Raw genomic sequence first — 20,558 nt, 5'->3', positions numbered from 1 at the left:
ATCACGTTCTCTCTGTCACAGTTAGCAGCCCACTGGAAGACACTAGCATCACGCTCTCTCTGTCACAGTTAGCAGCCCACTGAAAGACACTAGCATCACGTTCTCTCTGTCACAGTTAGCAGCCCACTGGAAGACACTAGCATCACGTTCTCTCTGTCACAGTTAGCAGCCTACTGACAGACACTAGCATCACGTTCTCTCTGTCACAGTTAGCAGCCCACTGGAAGACACTAGCATAACGTTCTCTCTGTCACAGTTAGCAGCCCACTGAAAGACACCAGCATCACATTCTCTCTGTCACAGTTAGCAGCCCATTATTATTGGAACAGAAACAGCTTCACATAACTCGTGTAACAACAATGTGAAAACCAGTCCCTCTTCCCTCATTGGCTCCCAGGTGGTGTGGGCCAGATCTGTGACAGTAGCAGCTTCCCAAATGGAACCAGTGGAGGCTGGTGGGGGAGCTGTAGGAGGACTGGCTCGTTTTAATGGCTGGACTGGAAACCACATGTTCCACTCCATTCAATGTTTTCCATTCTTACCATAACAATGAGCCTGTCCTCCTACAGCTCCTCCCACCACTGCTATATATATAAATACATATATACACATACACACTCTATATATACGCGTATATTGTCTGTGGTCAAACTCGTTGGCTGAGTGACTAACTGACTGGCTGGTAAACTGACTGACTGGCTGGCTAACTGGCTGACTAACTGGCTGGTAAACTGACTGACTGGCTGGCTGACTAACTGGCTGACTGACTGGCTGGAAACTGACTGACTGACTGACTGACTGGCTGACTGACTAGTAAACTGACTGACTGGCTGACTGACTGACTGACTGGCTAACTAACTGGCTGACTGGCTAACTAACTGGCTGACTGGCTGACTAACTGACTGGCTGACTAACTGGCTGACTGACTGACTGGCTGACTGACTGACTGGCTGGTAAACTGACTGACTGACTGGCTGGTAAACTGACCGACTGGCTGACTAACTGACTGGCTGACTAACTGGCTGAATGACAGGCTGACTGACTGACAAACTGACTGGCTGGTAAACTGACTGACTGGCTGACTAACTGGCTGACTGACTGGCTGACTGACTGACTGGCTGGTAAACTGACTGACTGGCTGACTAACTAACTGGCTGACTAACTGACTGACTGACTGACTAACTGACTGACTGACTGACTGACTAACTCTGAGGGTTCTATGGGGACAGTCAGCCTTCTTCTAACTCTGAGGGTTCTATGGGGACAGTCAGCCATCTTACAACTCTGAAGGTTCTATGGGGACAGTCAGCCATCTTACAACTCTGAGGGTTCTATGTGGACAGTCAGCCATCTTACAACTCTGAGGGTTCTATGGGGACAGTCAGCCATCTTCTAACTCTGAGGGTTCTATAGGGACAGTCAGCCATCTTCCAACTCTGAAGGGTTCTATGTGGACAGTCAGCTATCTTCCAACTCTGAGGGTTCTATGGGGACAGTCAGCCATCTTCCAACTCTGAGGGTTCTATGGGGACAGTCAGCCATCTTGCAACTCTGAGGGTTCTATGTGGACAGTCAGCCATCTTACAACTCTGAAGGGTTCTATATGGACAGTCAGCCATCTTACAACTCTGAAGGGTTCTATGGGGACAGTCAGCCATCTTACAACTCTGAAGGGTTCTATGGGGACAGTCAGCCATCTTACAACTCTGAAGGGTTCTATGTGGACTGTCAGCCATCTTACAACTCTGAAGGGTTCTATGTGGACAGTCAGCCATCTTACAACTCTGAAGGGTTCTATATGGACCAGTAGAATCAGCAACAGCGCTGGTCACATTTTCAATACTGAGCCTGTAGCTCTGGTCTAATGAATGTGTTTAATTTCCAACGCTTCACACGGACTCATTATGTTGTCTTAACCTGTATCTTTCCACCTAGTTTGTGGTATCCACCCATCCATTCACACTCTGCATAGCCAGCATACCTGGTACCTCTCCAGGAGGGGAGACTCCTAACCTAGGATAACCTGCTCAGTATTACTCTGCATAGCCAGCATACGTGGTACCTCTCCAGGACTCTGCATAGCCAGCATACCTTGTACCTCTCCAGGACTCTGCATACCTGGTACCTCTCCAGGACTCTGCATAGCCAGCATACCTGGTACCTCTCCAGAAGGGGAGAGTTCTAATCTAGGATTACCTGCTCAGTGTCACCCTGTGATGGGGAGCAGATTGTGTCATAGCACCATGCGGGTCTTAGTCCTCCCAGTCACACAGGGATCATAGCTCTCAGAGCTCGTTAAGTCACTCAGACACTTAACACACAAATTCCAAGCGACATGTGACACATCCATCCGTCTGAGACGGAGTGGAAGGGTGGACCATTCCCCAAACCAGGCCTGTATCCTTAATGATGGACCATTTCCCAAATCAGGCCTGCATCCTTAATGATGGACCATTCCCCAAACCAGGCCTGTATCCTTAATGATGGACCATTTCCCAAATCAGGCCTGCATCCTTAATGATGGACCATTCCCAAAACCAGGCCTGTATCCTTAATGATGGACCATTTCCCAAATCAGGCCTGCACCCTTAATGATGGACCATTCCCAAAACCAGGCCTGCATCCTTAATGATGGACCGTTCCCCAAACCAGGCCTGCATCCTTAATGGTGGACCATTCCCCAAACCAGGCCTGCATCCTTAATGGTGGACCATTCCCCAAACCAGGCCTGCATCCTTAATGATGGACCATTCCCCAAACCAGGCCTGCATCCTTAATGATGGACCATTCCCCAAACCAGGCCTGCATCCTTAATGGTGGACCATTCCCCAAACCAGGCCTGCATCCTTAATGGTGGACCATTCCCCAAACCAGGCCTGCATCCTTAATGGTGGACCATTCCCCAAACCAGGCCTGTATCCTTAATGGTGGACCATTCCCCAAACCAGGCCTGCATCCTTAATGATGGACCATTCCCCAAACCAGGCCTGCATCCTTAATGGTGGACCATTCCCCAAACCAGGCCTGCATCCTTAATGATGGACCATTCCCCAAACCAGGCCTGTATCCTTAATGATGGACCATTCCCCAAACCAGGCCTGCATCCTTAATGGTGGACCATTCCCCAAACCAGGCCTGCATCCTTAATGATGGACCATTCCCCCAAAAGGGTGGCTACTTTGAAGAATCTCAAATACATTTTGATTTGTTTAACACTTTTTTGGTTACTACATCTATCCATATGTGTTATTTCATAGTTTTGATGTCTTCACTATTATTCTACAATGTAGAAAATAGTAAAAATAAAGAAAAACTCTTGAATGAGTAGGTGTGTCCAAACGTTTGCCTGGTACTGTATATTTAACACTGTCACGTCCTGGCCAGTAAAAGGGTTAATTGTTATTGTAGTTTGGTCAGGACGTGGCAGAGGGTATTTGTTTTATGTGGTTCAGGGTGGTGTGTTAGTTAGGAGGGCGTTTGATTTATTATTTCCGGGTTTTGAGTTATGGTCTATGTTTATGTATTTCTATGTGTAGTCTAGTGAGTGTGTTTCTATGTTGAGTTAATTGGGGTGGACTTCCAATTGAAGGCAGCTGTTTGGTGTTGCCTTTGATTGGAAGTCCTATATTAGTTGGGTGTGTTTGTCTTGTATTTGTGGGAGATTGTTCTTGGATTGCTGTGTTGCCGTCAAGACTGTTATTTTGTCGTTCATCGGTTTGTTATTTTTGTATACGTGTTTCTTTGGTTTTTTTCCTTCTTTTCGTAAATAAAGAAGATGAGTATACACATACCTGCTGCGTTTTGGTCCGCCATTTCTAACGACAATCGTGACAAACACGATATAGATAAACAAAAGGGCAAACAATTCACACTATTAATACACAGGAATCAATGGGAGCCATTTCCCCAGCACTCCATACTGTGTGGTTAAGGTAGCCTGATTTCTGTTCTGTCATTAAGTGTATTATTACAGGCGTAGCTTACAGTTGTGTTTGTAGAAGCCTCCCTTTCTGAGGTATAACCTGCTCTAATATGTGGCTTATCCACTCCAGCTTTAACCAGCTAAAGGTTTGTTGAAATTGGAACTAGATTTACCAGTTTTAATGTACTTTTCTTCATTGTCATTTGTTTGGTGCGCATGTCTGGTTTGCCCGTCTTGTCGATGTTCAAATCAAATTTTATTTGTCACGCGCCCCGAATACAACAGGTGTAGACCTTTACAGTGAAATGCTGAATACAACTGGTGTAGACCTTTACAGTGAAATGCTGAATTACAACTGGTGTAGACCTTTACAGTGAAATGCTGAATACAACTGGTGTAGACCTTTACAGTGAAATGCTGAATACAACAGGTGTAGTAGACCTTTACAGTGAAATGCTGAATACAACAGGTGTAGTAGACCTTACAGTGAAATGCTGAATACAACAGGTGTAGTAGACCTTACAGTGAAATGCTGAATACAACAGGTGTAGTAGACCTCACAGTGAAATGCTGAATACAACAGGTGTTGACCTTTACAGTGAAATGCTGAATACAACAGGTGTAGTAGACCTTACAGTGAAATGCTGAATACAACAGGTGTCGACCTCACAGTGAAATGCTGAATACAACAGGTGTAGACCTCACAGTGAAATGCTGAATACAACAGGTGTAGACCTCACACTGAAATGCTGAATACAACAGGTGTAGACCTCACAGTGAAATGCTTACTTACAAACCCTTAACCAACAATGCAGTTTAAATACGGATAAGAAATTAAAGTAACAAGTAATTAAAGAGCAGCAGTAAAATACCAAATAACAGTAGTGAGGCTATATACAGGGTGTTACAGTACTGAGTCAATGTGGAGGCTGTATACAGGGGGTACCAGTACAGAGTCAATGTGGAGGCTATATACAGGGGGGTACCGGTACAGAGTCAATGTGGAGGCTATATACAGGGGGTACCGGTACAGAGTCAATGTGGAGACTATATACAGGGGGTAACGGTACAGAGTCAATGTGGAGGCTATATACAGGGGGTACCGGTACAGAGTCAATGTGGAGGCTATATACAGGGTGTTATGGTACAGAGTCAATGTGGAGGCTATATACAGGGGGTACCGGTACAGAGTCAATGTGGAGGCTATATACAGGAGGTACCGGTGTCGAGGTAAATGAGGTAATATGTACATGTAGGTAGAGTTATTAAAGTGACTATGCATAATAACAGAGAGTAACAGCAGCGTAGAAGGGGGAAGAGAGAGAGAGAGAGAGAGAGAGAGAGTTCTTAGCTGTAGCAGGGTAGAAATTTCACTTAAGGACAAATTCAATGGTGTAAAATGTGCAAAATCCGCCCACCCGGGGCACCTGGCCAATCAAAATGAACTGTCCCACTGACAGGCGGAGAGGCGGGCCTGGGTCTGAGGGGGCAGGGCTGGTGTGGGCGGCCCGTAGCGTGTGCTCGTCGCTGCAGTGTGTGAAAGCAGTAGTTGGTCGTTGCAGGGGAACAGTTTGGAAGGGTAGACTACAGCAGAGAGACTAATTCACTGAGGAATACTGAGGAAAATGATCCCAGCTAAGGTTACACTACCACAGAGGACATACAGCATACACTATGGTGAGTGAGCACACACTGAGCACACACACAGAACACACACACACTCACAGAACACACACATTGAGCTGCATGGAGTTTTGTCTGACGAGGTGTTGCTGTGTGATGGCTTTACCTTACCGGTACGGGACAGGGTGGGACAGGACAGGGTGGGACAGGACTCGGTGAGACAGGGTAGGATAGGACAGGATAGGACAGGACTCGGTAGGACAGGGAGAAGGGGGGAGGGGGGGATGTAGCTGTCTAATGGCTTGAGCTTACCGGTACGGGAGAGGGTAGGATAGGACAGGTTGGAACAGGACAGGGTAGGACAGGACCCGGTGGGACGGGACAGGGTAGGACAGGACAGGGTGGAACAGGACAGGGTAGGACAGGACCCGGTGGGACGGACAGGGTAGAACATGACAGGGTAGGACAGGACAGGGTAGGACAGGGCAGGGTAGGACAGAACAGGGTAGGACGGGACAGGGTAGAACAGGACAGGGTTGGACGGGACAGGGTAGGACAGGACAGGGTTGGACGGGACAGGGTAGGACAGGACAGGGTAGGATATGACAGGTTAGGGAAGAACCCGGTGGGATGGGACAGGGTAGGGTAGGACAGGACAGGGTAGTACATGACAGGGTATGGCAGGGTAGGACATGACAGGGTAGGACAGGGTAGAACAGGTTAGGGTAGGTCGGGACAGGGTAGGATTGGACAGGGTAAGATAAGGATATGGTAGCACAGGACAGGGTAGGGTGCAGGGTAGGACCGACAGGGTAGAACGGGACAGGGTAGAACAGGACAGGGTAGGATGTCAGGGTAGGACAGGACAGGGTTGGACGGGACAGGGGGGGTTGTAAGTGGTGTAATAACCATGCTGCTTCCTCTAAAGACACCTCTGTGTTAGATAATCCTACTGTAGTGGAGGGGAGAGGAGAGACAGACCTCTGCGTTAGATAATCCTACTGTAGTGGTGGGGAGAGGAGAGACAGACCTCTGCGTTAGATAATCCTACTGTAGTGGTGGGGAGAGGAGAGACAGACCTCTGCGTTAGATAATCCTACTGTAGTGGAGGGGAGAGGAGAGACAGACCTCTGCGTTAGATAATCCTACTGTAGTGGTGGGGAGAGGAGAGACAGACCTCTGCGTTAGATAATCCTACTGTAGTGGTGGGGAGAGGAGAGACAGCCCTCTGTGTTAGATAATCCTACTGTAATGGTGGGGAGAGGAGAGACAGACGTCTGTGTTAGATAATCCTACTGTAATGGTGGGGAGAGGAGAGACAGACCTCTGTGTTGGATAATCCTACTGTAGTGGTGGGGAGAGGAGAGATAGACCTCTGTGTTAGATAATCCTACTGTAGTGGTGGGGAGAGGAGAGACAGACCTCTGTGTTGGATAATCCTACTGTAATGGTGGGGAGAGGAGAGACAGACCTCTGTGTTTAGATAATCCTACTGTAGTGGTGGGGAGAGGAGAGACAGACCTCTGTGTTAGATAATCCTACTGTAGTGGTGGGGAGAGGAGAGACAGACCTCTGTGTTAGATAATCCTACTGTAGTGGTGGGGAGAGGAGAGACAGACCTCTGTGTTAGATAATCCTACTGTAGTGGTGGGGAGAGGAGAGACAGACCTCTGTGTTAGATAATCCTACTGTAGTGGTGGGGAGAGGAGAGACAGAGAGTCATGATTGTTGAAGAGCCTGTGGGGGGAAATTCACTCTGAATACAGTGTTGACTTTAAGGTTGAATAAAGGTGCCGTCACAAAGGTGGATTTTCCTCAAGGGCTTGTCCTGAGGTGTGTGTGTGTGTGTGTGTGTGTGTGTGTGTGTGTGTGTGTGTGTGTGTGTGTGTGTGTGTGTGTGTGTGTGTCCACGTGAATGTCTGTTTAAGCGCTGCCTGCTGCAGATAGTGCCTGAGTGTGCAGAAACGTGCCTCTCTGTGGGGTTGGCTGGCTGTGCTGTTGGCCTTGGGGCAGACAGTCCTCTCCTCTCCCAGTACTAGTCCTCTTCCTCTCTGAGGTAACCCTCGTATGGACCTTACTATGCTCACTGGGGGACTGAAGGAGAGACGGGCTTAACCAGGGGGTGTGTGTGTGGGTGAGGGTGTGTGTGGGTGCATGTATGTGTGTTTACCTAAAACATCCGAGAAGGTCAGCCTTGCGGAGAGAGAGAAAGAGAGAGAGAAAGGGAGGGAGAGAGAGAGAGAGAGAGAGGGAACGCTGGCGTCAATAATTGTAATTTCCTCGTTTCACAGGCACATGGAGAGGGGAGGGAAGAGAGAAAGATGGCTGAGGGTTACAAGGCAGGACAGTGGAGGAGGGAGGGAAGAGAGAGAGATGGCTGAGGGTTACGGTGCAGGACAGTGGAGGAGGGAGGGAAGAGAGATGGCTGAGGGTTACAGGGCAGGACAGTGGAGGAGGGAGGGAAGAGAGAGATGGCTGAGGGTTATAGGGAAAGACAGTGGAGGAGGGAGGGAAGAGAGAGAGATGGCTGAGGGTTATGGGGCAGGACAGTGGAGGAGGGAGGGAAGAGAGATGGCTGAGGGTTACAGGGCAGGACAGTGGAGGAGGGAGGGAAGAGAGAGAGATGGCTGAGGGTTACAGGGCAGGACAGTGGAGGATGGAGGGAAGAGAGAGAGATGGCTGAGGGTTACGGGGCAGGACAGTGGAGGAGGGAGGGAAGAGAGGGAGATGGCTGATGGTTACAGGGCAGGACAGTGGAGGAGGGAAGAGAGAGGGATGGCTGAAGGTTACGGTGCAGGACAGTACAGGAGGGAGTAGAGAGAGAGATGGCTGAGGGTTACAGGGCAGGACAGTGGAGGAGGGAGGGAAGAGAGAGATGGCTGAGGGTTACGGGGCAGGACAGTGGAGGAGGGAGGGAAGAGAGAGAGAGAGAGATGGCTGAGGGTTACGGGGCAGGACAGTGGAGGAGGGAGGGAATAGAGAGATGGCTTAGGGATACAGGGCAGGACAGTGGAGGAGGGAGGGAGGGAAGAGAGAGAGATGGCTGAGGGTTACGGGGCAGGACAGTGGAGGAGGGGTGGAAGAGAGAGAGATGGCTGAGGGTTACAGGGTAGGACAGTGGAGGAGGGATGATAGAGAGAGAGATGGCTGAGGGTTACGGGGCAGGACAGTGGAGGAGGGAGGGAAGAGAGAGAGATGGCTGAGGGTTACGGGCAGGACAGTGGAGGAGGGAGGGAAGAGAGAGAGATGGCTGAGGGTTACGGGGCAGGACAGTGGAGGAGGGAGGGAAGAGAGAGAGATGGCTGAGGGTTACAGGGCAGGACAGTGGAGGAGGGAGGGAAGAGAGAGAGATGGCTGAGGGTTACAGGGCAGGACAGTGGAGGAGGGAGGGAAGAGAGATATGGCTGAGGGTTACAGGGCAGGACAGTGGAGGAGGGAGGGAAGAGAGAGAGATGTCTGAGGGTTACTGGGCAGGACAGTGGAGGAGGGAGGGAAGAGAGAGAGATGGCTGAGGGTTACGGGGCAGGACAGTGGAGGAGGGAGGGAAGAGAGAGAGATGGCTGAGGGTTACAGGGCAGGACAGTGGAGGAGGGAGGGAAGAGAGAGAGATGGCTGAGGGTTACAGGGCAGGACAGTGGAGGAGGGAGGGAAGAGAGAGAGATGGCTGAGGGTTACGGGCAGGACAGGACTGACTGATTGTAAACACGGGGATACAGGACACTGACTGACTGATTGTAAACACGGTGATGTAGTACACTGACTGACTGATTGTAAACACTTTGATGGGGGTTAGGGCCGTGGTGGAGAGGGGTCAGGGTCTGAGGTGGAGGCAGTGAAATCCCTAGTGGTTTATATAAGTGCAGATACATCACCTCTGTCTCTGGTATGTTGGGGTTGGGGTGGACAGGGTGCTGAGAGAGAGAGAGAGAGAGAGAGAGAGACCATTCTGATGGACAGACAGGGTTAGAGCCCAGTCAGTTAAGAACAAATTCTTATTTACAGTGACGGCCTAACACTGGCCAAACCCGGATGACGCTGGGCCAATTGTGCGCCACCCTATGGGACTCCCAATCACGGCCGGTTGTGATACAGCCTGGATTCGAACCAGGGTCTGTAGTGAGGCCTCAAGCACTGAGATGCTGTGATTTAGACCACTGCGCCACTCGGGAGCCCCATAGTGGACATGGTATCCTTGATGAGTAAATACTGTGTAGACATGGTATCTTAGTAAATACTGTGTAGACATGGTATCCTTGATGAGTAAATACTGTGTAGACATGGTATCTTACTAAATACTGTGTAGACATGGTATCTTAGTAAATACTGTGTAGACATGGTATCCTTGATGAGTAAATACTGTGTAGACATGGTATCTTAGTAAATACTGTGTAGACATGGTATCCTTGATGAGTAAATACTGTGTAGACATGGTATCCTTGATGAGTAAATACTGTGTAGACATGGTATCTTAGTAAATACTGTGTAGACATGGTATCCTTGATGAGTAAATACTGTGTAGACATGGTATCCTTGATGAGTAAATAATGTGTAGACATGGTATCCTTGATGAGTAAATACTGTGTAGACATGGTATCCTTGATTAGTAAATACTGTGTAGACATGGTATCTTAGTAAATACTGTGTAGACATGGTATCCTTGATGAGTAAATACTGTGTAGATATGGTATCTTAGTAAATACTGTGGACATGGTATCTTAGTAAATACTGTGTAGACATGGTATCCTTGATTAGTAAATACTGTGTAGACATGGTATCCTTGATGAGTAAATACTGTGTAGACATGGTATCCTTGATGAGTAAATACTGTGTAGACATGGTATCCTTGTGATTAGTAAATACTGTGTAGACATTGTATCTCAGTAAATACTGTGTAGACATGGTATCCTTGTGATTAGTAAATACTGTGTAGACATGGTATCCTTGTGATTAGTAAATACTGTGTAGACATGGTATCCTTGATTAGTAAATACTGTGTAGACATGGTATCTTAGTAAATACTGTGTAGACATGGTATCCTTGTAATTAGTAAATACTGTGTAGACATGGTATCCTTGATTAGTAAATACTGTGTAGACATGGTATCCTTGATTAGTAAATACTGTGTAGACATGGTATCTTAGTAAATACTGTGTAGATATGGTATCCTTTATGAGTAAGTACTGTGTAGACATGGTATCTTAGTAAATACTGTGTAGACATGGTATCCTTGATTAGTAAATACTGTGTAGACATGGTATCTTAGTAAATACTGCGTAGACATGGTATCCTTGATGAGTAAATACTGTGTAGACATGGTATCCTTGATTAGTAAATACTGTGTAGACATGGTATCCTTGATGAGTAAATACTGTGTAGACATGGTATCTTAGTAAATACTGTGTAGACATGGTATCCTTGATGAGTAAATACTGTGTGGACATGGTAGCTTAATAAATACTGTGGACATGGTATCTTAGTAAATACTGTGCAGACATGGTATCCTTGATGAGTAAATACTGTGTAGACATGGTATCCTTGATGAGTAAATACTGTGTAGACACGGTATCATTGATGAGTAAATACTGTGTAGACATGGTATCCTTGTGATTAGTAAATACTGTGTAGACATGGTATCTCAGTAAATACTGTGTAGACATGGTATCCTTGATTAGTAAATACTGTGTAGACATGGTATCCTTGTAATTAGTAAATACTGTGTAGACATGGTATCCTCGATGAGTAAATACTGTGTAGACATGGTATCCTTGATGAGTAAATACTGTGTAGACATGGTATCCTTGATGAGTAAATACTGTGTAGACATGGTATCCTTGATGAGTAAATACTGTGTAGACATGGTATCTTACTAAATACTGTGTAGACATGGTATCTTAGTAAATACTGTGTAGACATGGTATCCTTGATGAGTAAATACTGTGTAGACATGGTATCTTAGTAAATACTGTGTAGACATGGTATCCTTGATGAGTAAATACTGTGTAGACATGGTATCCTTGATGAGTAAATACTGTGTAGACATGGTATCTTAGTAAATACTGTGTAGACATGGTATCCTTGATGAGTAAATACTGTGTAGACATGGTATCCTTGATGAGTAAATAATGTGTAGACATGGTATCCTTGATGAGTAAATACTGTGTAGACATGGTATCCTTGATTAGTAAATACTGTGTAGACATGGTATCTTAGTAAATACTGTGTAGACATGGTATCCTTGATGAGTAAATACTGTGTAGATATGGTATCTTAGTAAATACTGTGGACATGGTATCTTAGTAAATACTGTGTAGACATGGTATCCTTGATTAGTAAATACTGTGTAGACATGGTATCCTTGATGAGTAAATACTGTGTAGACATGGTATCCTTGTGATTAGTAAATACTTTGTAGACATTGTATCTCAGTAAATACTGTGTAGACATGGTATCCTTGTGATTAGTAAATACTGTGTAGACATGGTATCCTTGATTAGTAAATACTGTGTAGACATGGTATCTTAGTAAATACTGTGTAGACATGGTATCCTTGTAATTAGTAAATACTGTGTAGACATGGTATCCTTGATTAGTAAATACTGTGTAGACATGGTATCCTTGATTAGTAAATACTGTGTAGACATGGTATCTTAGTAAATACTGCGTAGACATGGTATCCTTGATGAGTAAATACTGTGTAGACATGGTATCCTTGATTAGTAAATACTGTGTAGACATGGTATCCTTGATGAGTAAATACTGTGTAGACATGGTATCTTAGTCAATACTGTGTAGACATGGTATCCTTGATGAGTAAATACTGTGTGGACATGGTAGCTTAATAAATACTGTGGACATGGTATCTTAGTAAATACTGTGCAGACATGGTATCCTTGATGAGTAAATACTGTGTAGACATGGTATCCTTGATGAGTAAATACTGTGTAGACATGGTATCATTGATGAGTAAATACTGTGTAGACATGGTATCCTTGTGATTAGTAAATACTGTGTAGACATGGTATCTCAGTAAATACTGTGTAGACATGGTATCCTTGATTAGTAAATACTGTGTAGACATGGTATCCTTGTAATTAGTAAATACTGTGTAGACATGGTATCCTCGATGAGTAAATACTGTGTAGACATGGTATCCTTGATGAGTAAATACTGTGTAGACATGGTATCCTTGATGAGTAAATACTGTGTAGACATGGTATCCTTGATGAGTAAATACTGTGTAGACATGGTATCCTTGATTAGTAAATACTGTGTAGACATGGTATCCTTAATGAGTAAATACTGTGTAGACATGGTATCTTAGTAAATACTGTGTAGACATGGTATCCTTGATGAGTAAATACTGTGTAGATATGGTATCTTAGTAAATACTGTGGACATGGTATCTTAGTAAATACTGTGTAGACATGGTATCCTTGATTAGTAAATACTGTGTAGACATGGTATCCTTGATGAGTAAATACTGTGTAGACATGGTATCCTTGTGATTAGTAAATACTTTGTAGACATTGTATCTCAGTAAATACTGTGTAGACATGGTATCCTTGTGATTAGTAAATACTGTGTAGACATGGTATCCTTGATTAGTAAATACTGTGTAGACATGGTATCTTAGTAAATACTGTGTAGACATGGTATCCTTGTAATTAGTAAATACTGTGTAGACATGGTATCCTTGATTAGTAAATACTGTGTAGACATGGTATCCTTGATTAGTAAATACTGTGTAGACATGGTATCTTAGTAAATACTGCGTAGACATGGTATCCTTGATGAGTAAATACTGTGTAGACATGGTACCCTTGATGAGTAAATACTGTGTAGACATGGTATCCTTGATGAGTAAATACTGTGTAGACATGGTATCCTTGATTAGTAAATACTGTGTAGACATGGTATCCTTAATGAGTAAATACTGTGTAGACATGGTATCTTAGTAAATACTGTGTAGACATGGTATCCTTGATGAGTAAATACTGTGTAGATATGGTATCTTAGTAAATACTGTGGACATGGTATCTTAGTAAATACTGTGTAGACATGGTATCCTTGATTAGTAAATACTGTGTAGACATGGTATCCTTGATGAGTAAATACTGTGTAGACATGGTATCCTTGTGATTAGTAAATACTTTGTAGACATTGTATCTCAGTAAATACTGTGTAGACATGGTATCCTTGTGATTAGTAAATACTGTGTAGACATGGTATCCTTGATTAGTAAATACTGTGTAGACATGGTATCTTAGTAAATACTGTGTAGACATGGTATCCTTGTAATTAGTAAATACTGTGTAGACATGGTATCCTTGATTAGTAAATACTGTGTAGACATGGTATCCTTGATTAGTAAATACTGTGTAGACATGGTATCTTAGTAAATACTGCGTAGACATGGTATCCTTGATGAGTAAATACTGTGTAGACATGGTATCCTTGATTAGTAAATACTGTGTAGACATGGTATCCTTGATGAGTAAATACTGTGTAGACATGGTATCTTAGTCAATACTGTGTAGACATGGTATCCTTGATGAGTAAATACTGTGTGGACATGGTAGCTTAATAAATACTGTGGACATGGTATCTTAGTAAATACTGTGCAGACATGGTATCCTTGATGAGTAAATACTGTGTAGACATGGTATCCTTGATGAGTAAATACTGTGTAGACATGGTATCATTGATGAGTAAATACTGTGTAGACATGGTATCCTTGTGATTAGTAAATACTGTGTAGACATGGTATCTCAGTAAATACTGTGTAGACATGGTATCCTTGATTAGTAAATACTGTGTAGACATGGTATCCTTGTAATTAGTAAATACTGTGTAGACATGGTATCCTCGATGAGTAAATACTGTGTAGACATGGTATCCTTGATGAGTAAATACTGTGTAGACATGGTACCCTTGATGAGTAAATACTGTGTAGACATGGTATCCTTGATGAGTAAATACTGTGTAGACATGGTATCCTTGATTAGTAAATACTGTGTAGACATGGTATCCTTAATGAGTAAATACTGTGTAGACATGGTATCCTTGTGATTAGTAAATACTGTGTAGACATGGTATCTCAGTAAATACTGTGTAGACATGGTATCCTTGATTAGTATATACTGTGTAGACATGGTATCCTTGATGAGTAAATACTGTGTAGACATGGTATCCTTGATGAGTAAATACTGTGTAGACATGGTATCCTTGATTAGTAAATACTGTGTAGACATGGTATCCTTGTAATTATTAAATACTGTGTAGACATGGTATCTTAGTAAATACTGTGTAGACATGGTATCCTTGATTAGTAAATACTGTGTAGACATAGTATCCTTGTGATTAGTAAATACTGTGTAGACATGGTATCCTTGTGATGAGTAAATACTGTGTAGACATGGTATCCTTGATTAGTAAATACTGTGTAGACATGGTATCCTTGATTAGTAAATACTGTGTAGACATGGTATCCTTGATTAGTAAATACTGTGTAGACATGGTATCCTTGTGATTAGTAAATACTGTGTAGACATGGTATCCTTGTGATGAGTAAATACTGTGTAGACATGGTATCTTAGTAAATACTGTGTAGACATGGTATCTTAGTAAATACTGTGTAGACATGGTATCCTTGATGAGTAAATACTGTGTAGACATGGTATCCTTGATGAGTAAATACTGTGTAGACATGGTATCTAAGTAAATACTGTGTAGACATGGTAGTCTTGATTAGTAAATACTGTGTAGACATGGTATCCTTGATGAGTAAATACTGTGTAGACATGGTATCCTTGATGAGTAAATACTGTGTAGACATGGTATCCTTGATTAGTAAATACTGTGTAGACATGGTATCCTTAATAAGTAAATACTGTGTAGACATGGTATCCTTGATGAGTAAATACTGTGTAGACATGGTATCCTTGATTAGGTAGTTGGATATGTCTCCATGTAAACCAACAGGTGATGAGGTAGTTGGATATGTCTCCATGTAAACCAACAGGTGTTGAGGTAGTTGGATGTGTCTCCATGTAAACCGACAGGTGATGAGGTAGTTGGATATGTCTCCATGTAAACCAACAGGTGTTGAGGTAGTTGGATATGTCTCCATGTAAACCAACAGGTGTTGAGGTAGTTGGATATGTCTCCATGTAAACCAACAGGTGTTGAGGTAGTTGGATATGTCTCCATGTAAACCAACAGGTGTTGAGTTAGTTGCATATGTCTCCATGTAAACCAATAGGTGTTGAGGTAGTTGGATTTGTCTCCATGTAAACCAACAGGTGTTGAGGTAGTTGGATATGTCTCCATGTAAACCAACAGGTGTTGAAGCTCTTCACTCATGAAGCTCTTCCCCTCATGACGCTCTACCCCCCATGAAGCTCTCCCCCCATGAAGCTCTTCCCCCCATGAAGCTCTTCCCCTCATGAAGCTCTTCCCCTCATGAAGCTCTTCCCCTCATGAAGCTCTTCCCCCTCATGAAGCTCTTCCCCCCATGAAGCTCTTCCCCCATGAAGCTCTTCCCCTCATGAAGCTCTTCCCCCATGAAGCTCTTCCCCCATGAAGCTCTTCCCCCATGAAGCTCTTCCCCATGAAGCTCTTCCCCTCATGAAGCTCTTCCCCTCATTAAGCTCTTCCCCCCATGAAGCTCTTCCCCTCATGAAGCTCTTCCCCCTCATGAAGACCTTCCCCTCATGAAGCTCTTCCCCTCATGAAGCTCTTCCCCTCATGAAGCTCTTCCCCTCATGAAGCTCTTCCCCTCATGAAGCTCTTCCCCTCATGAAGCTCTTCCCCCATGAAGCTCTTCCCTCCATGAAGCTCTTCCCTCATAAAGCTCTTCCCTCCATGAAGCTCTTCCCCATGAAGCTCTTCTCCTCATGAAGCTCTACTCCTCATGAAGCTCTTCTCCTCATGAAGCTCTTCCCCTCATGAATCTCTTTCCCCCATGAAGCTCTTCCCCATGAAGCTCTTCCCTCCATGAAGCTCTTCTCCTCACGAAGCTCTTCTCCTCACGAAGCTCTTCTCCTCCACGAAGCTCTTCTCCTCCACGAAGCTCTTCCCCTCCACGAAGCTCTTCCCCCCCATGAAGCCCTTCCCCTCATGAAGCTCTTCCCCTCGTGAAGCTCTTCCCCCGTGAAGCTCTTCCCCCGTGAAGCTCTTCCCCCGTGAAGCTCTTCCCCCTGTGAAGCTCTTCCCCCGTGAAGCTCTTCCCCCGTGAAGCTCTTCCCCGTGAAGCTCTTCCCCCGTGAAGCTCTTCCCCCATGAAGCTCTTCCCCCCATGAAGCTCTTCCCTCCATGAAGCTCTTCCCTCCATGAAGCTCTTCCCCCATGAAGCACTTCCCTCCATGAAGCACTTCCCTCCATGAAGCTCTTCCCTCCATGAAGCTCTTCCCCCGTGAAACTCTTCTCCTCATGAAGCTCTTCTCGTCATTAAGCTCTTCTCCTCATGAAGCTCTTCTCGTCATTAAGCTCTTCTCCTCATGAAGCTCTTCCCCCCATGAAGCTCTTCCCCTCATGAATCTCTTCCCCCATGAAGCTCTTCTCCCATGAAGCTCTTCCCCCATGAAGCTCTTCCCTCCATGAAGCTCTTCTCCTCATGAAGTTCTTCCCCTCCAACGAAGCTCTTCCCCCCCATGAAGCTCTTCCCCTCCATGAAGCTCTTCCGCCCATGAAGCTCTTCCCCTCATGAAGCTCTACCCCTCATGAAGCTCTTCCCCTCATAAAGCTCTTCCCCCCATGAAGCTCTTCCCCCCTCATGAAGCTCTTCCCCTCATCAATCTCATTAAAATCAGCCAGTCGGTCTGTCTGCCTGTTTGTTTTCAGCCATCAGGCATCTTCCTCTAGCCTTCTCTGGCTCTGGACCCGCCTGATATCAGTCAGCACCTACTGACGTGAACCTCATGTTGTCACATCCTGCTGGGTTTAACCCCAGCGACTTCCCAGACACAGCAGAGCTTTCACACCGCGGAGACGTACCGAGACACACCTTGCTTTGAATAGCCCAGACTTTAGCCCCCAATCCACCGCTGACCGGACGCCAGGAGCCCACTCAGCGAGCCGAGCCTGGCAGCTTACTGGAAGGAAGGAGGGAGTCTTTGATGTTGATGAGGGAAGGCGATTACTTTATATACACTGCTGTCGTTCTCAGATTAGTACAGAGAGTTGTGGTGGAGAGTCTGGAGAGAGCTGGCGAGAGACATCATCTAACTGCCTCATGATACATTCAGCCGTTGGAGAGGAAAACTAGGGCCCAAATGGCCCCCTATTCCCTACATAGTGCACTCCTTCGGACCAGAGCTCAGGGCACTATGAAAGGGAAAAGTGTGCCATTTCAGACTGAGTTTCTGAAGAGCAGTTAAAAGATTAGTTTGAAGTTCAGGGGTTGGTTTTTAAAGTATTTTAACCTAGCTACTTATGAGACGTCAATTGATCTCAGACCTGAAAGATTTTGTTTCTGTAATCATCTTTACTGTAGAGTTTCTAATGGGGGGTCATGATACCCTTCACTGAAACCAGCCTGAGCTTTTCTATACCTGGGACAATAGCAAGGAGAAGGTGTTTACCTGTTTGATTCCCTTCACTGAAACCAGCCTGGACTTTTCTATACCTGGGACAATAGCAAGGAGAAGGTGTTTACCTGTTTGATTCCCTTCACTGAAACCAGCCTGGACTTTTCTATACTTGGGACAATAGCAAGGAGAAGGTGTTTACCTGTTTGATTCCCTTCACTGAAACCAGCCTGGACTTTTCTATACCTGGGACAATAGCAAGGAGAAGGTGTTTACCTGTTTGATTCCCTTCACTGAAACCAGCCTGGACTTTTCTATACTTGGGACAATAGCAAGGAGAAGGTGTTTACCTGTTTGATTATGATTTTCCTTGTCAGGAAAGATTAATGGCCTGGAGTTTGGAGGGAAACTTGAATTCCACACTTGAGGATTCCTGTCTTTTGTTCCAAGGCCTGTTGTCAGTATGAGAGAGATTAGCATGAAGCATTCAATCAAAACCAAAATAAATACTCCAGATACCACAGGGGTAGAAAGTATTATCCCATGTCTTTCCTACCATGGAAATATCCATGGGACTTGGGCCTTGTGAGGGAGTATAGCTCGGCCTTGAAGGGTATTTGTGTCTGCTTGGTATGTAGCAGAGCTGGGTTCAACTTACTGAGTCACATTACAAGTAGTTATTAGATGACGCAGTCGATGTGAGAGAGAGAGAGAGAGAGCGAGAGAGCGAGAGAGAGAGAGAGAGAGAGAGAGAGAGAGAGAGAGAGAGAGAGAGAGAGAGAGAGAGAGAGAGAGAGAGAGAGAGAGAGAGAGAGAGAGAGAGAGAGAGAGAGAGAGAGAGAGAGACTATAGTAGTACCACTATATAGGGAATAGGGCTCTGGTCTATAGTAGTGCCACTATATAGGGAATAGGGCTCTGGTCTATAGTAGTACCACTATATAGGGAATAGGGCTCCAGTCCTCAGCCTCTTTGTTCCGTCTCATTTCAACAGATGTTCACACCTCCACAGACGCTGGTCATTAACATGAGATCCTGCTGGCTGAGAGGTGTGTGTGTGTGTAACCCTGTAAAGACTCTAGTCCAGTATAAAAAACGAATACGTTAATATGAATACCTGTCATTGAAATTACCAAAGTGTTTTGTATAATATCAGGTTTGTACAGTGATGTGAAATCACTATTTTAGTCCACTGTCTCCTTCAGGTTTCTAATGACAACATGCACCAGTCAGTCCTTCATTACTGTGATCATCGATCTCCTGAAGAGAAATGTCCCATTTCCTGTCCTTTCTCTGCCCCTGAATGTTTGGATGTGAAGTCAGCAGGTTGTTAGTTAGTTACCTAATAAGGTTACAGACGTAACAGAACAAGATGGAAAACAAATGCTGCCTGCGACTAGTTTTATAACCTGCTGCCCCCAGTCCGCGACGCGAAGAATGCTGCACGGTATTATGGGTCAGGGCCTCGTTTCCCCAGAGACTACGTAGCGTTAAGGTCGTCGTTAGAACCATCTCACAACGTATCTTTAGTAGCTGGCCTCGTTTCCCCAGAGACTACGTAGCGTTAGAACCATCTCACAACACATCTTTAGTAGCTGGCCTCGTTTCCCCAGAGACTACGTAGCGTTAGAACCATCTCACAACACATCTTTAGTAGCTGGCCTCGTTTCCCCAGAGACTACGTAGCGTTAAGATCGTCGTTAGAACCATCTCACAACACATCTTTAGTAGCTGTCCTCGTTTCCCCAGAGACTACGTAGCGTTAAGGTTGTCGTTAGAACCATCTCACAACGTATCTTTAGTAGCTGGCCTCGTTTCCTCAGAGACTACGTAGCGTTAAGGTCGTCGTTAGAACCATCTCACAACGTATCTTTAGTAGCTGGCCTCGTTTCCCCAGAGACTACGTAGCGTTAGAACCATCTCACAACGTATCTTTAGTAGCTGGCCTCGTTTCCCCAGAGACTACGTAGCGTTAAGGTCGTCGTTAGAACCATCTCACAACGTATCTTTAGTAGCTGGCCTCATTTCCCCAGAGACTACGTAGCGTTAAGGTCGTCGTTAGAACCATCTCACAACGTATCTTTAGTAGCTGGCCTCGTTTCCCCAGAGACTACGTAGCGTTAGAACCATCTCACAACACATCTTTAGTAGCTGTCATCGTTTCCCCAGAGACTACGTAGCGTTAAGGTCGTCGTTAGAACCATCTCACAACGTATCTTTAGTAGCTGGCCTCGTTTCCCCAGAGACTACGTAGCGTTAGAACCATCTCACAACGTATCTTTAGTAGCTGGCCTCGTTTCCCCAGAGACTACGTAGCGTTAGAACCATCTCACAACACATCTTTAGTAGCTGGCCTCGTTTCCCCAGAGACTACGTAGCGTTAAGGTCGTCGTTAGAACCATCTCACAACGTATCTTTAGTTGCTCGCCTGTTTCCTAGAGACTTCGTTAGTAACGTTGCTCTTAAAAGTTGTTCCACATCTGTCAG

General features: G+C 45.1%; 1 protein-coding gene across 3 annotated transcripts in view; it reads left to right on the top strand.

The window, feature by feature from the left end:
* The first annotated feature begins 5,418 nt into the window (after positions 1-5,418).
* LOC123725172 (rho guanine nucleotide exchange factor 40) overlaps positions 5,419-20,558 on the top strand; it is a 45,273-nt gene continuing 30,133 nt past the window's right edge. For all 3 annotated transcript variants that reach the window (XM_045689766.1, XM_045689765.1, XM_045689764.1), the window contains exon 1: positions 5,419-5,599. In XM_045689766.1, coding sequence (XP_045545722.1) covers positions 5,597-5,599 — 3 coding nt within the window. In that variant the 5' untranslated portion in view covers positions 5,419-5,596. The remainder of the gene's footprint in view (positions 5,600-20,558) is intronic.

Source organism: Salmo salar, chromosome ssa11 (assembly GCF_905237065.1).
Source record: "Salmo salar chromosome ssa11, Ssal_v3.1, whole genome shotgun sequence".
In the NCBI taxonomy this organism is placed as follows: Eukaryota; Metazoa; Chordata; class Actinopteri; order Salmoniformes; family Salmonidae; genus Salmo; species Salmo salar.
Note: the sequence above shows the minus strand (reverse complement) of the source record. Positions and strands in the feature narration are given on the sequence as shown.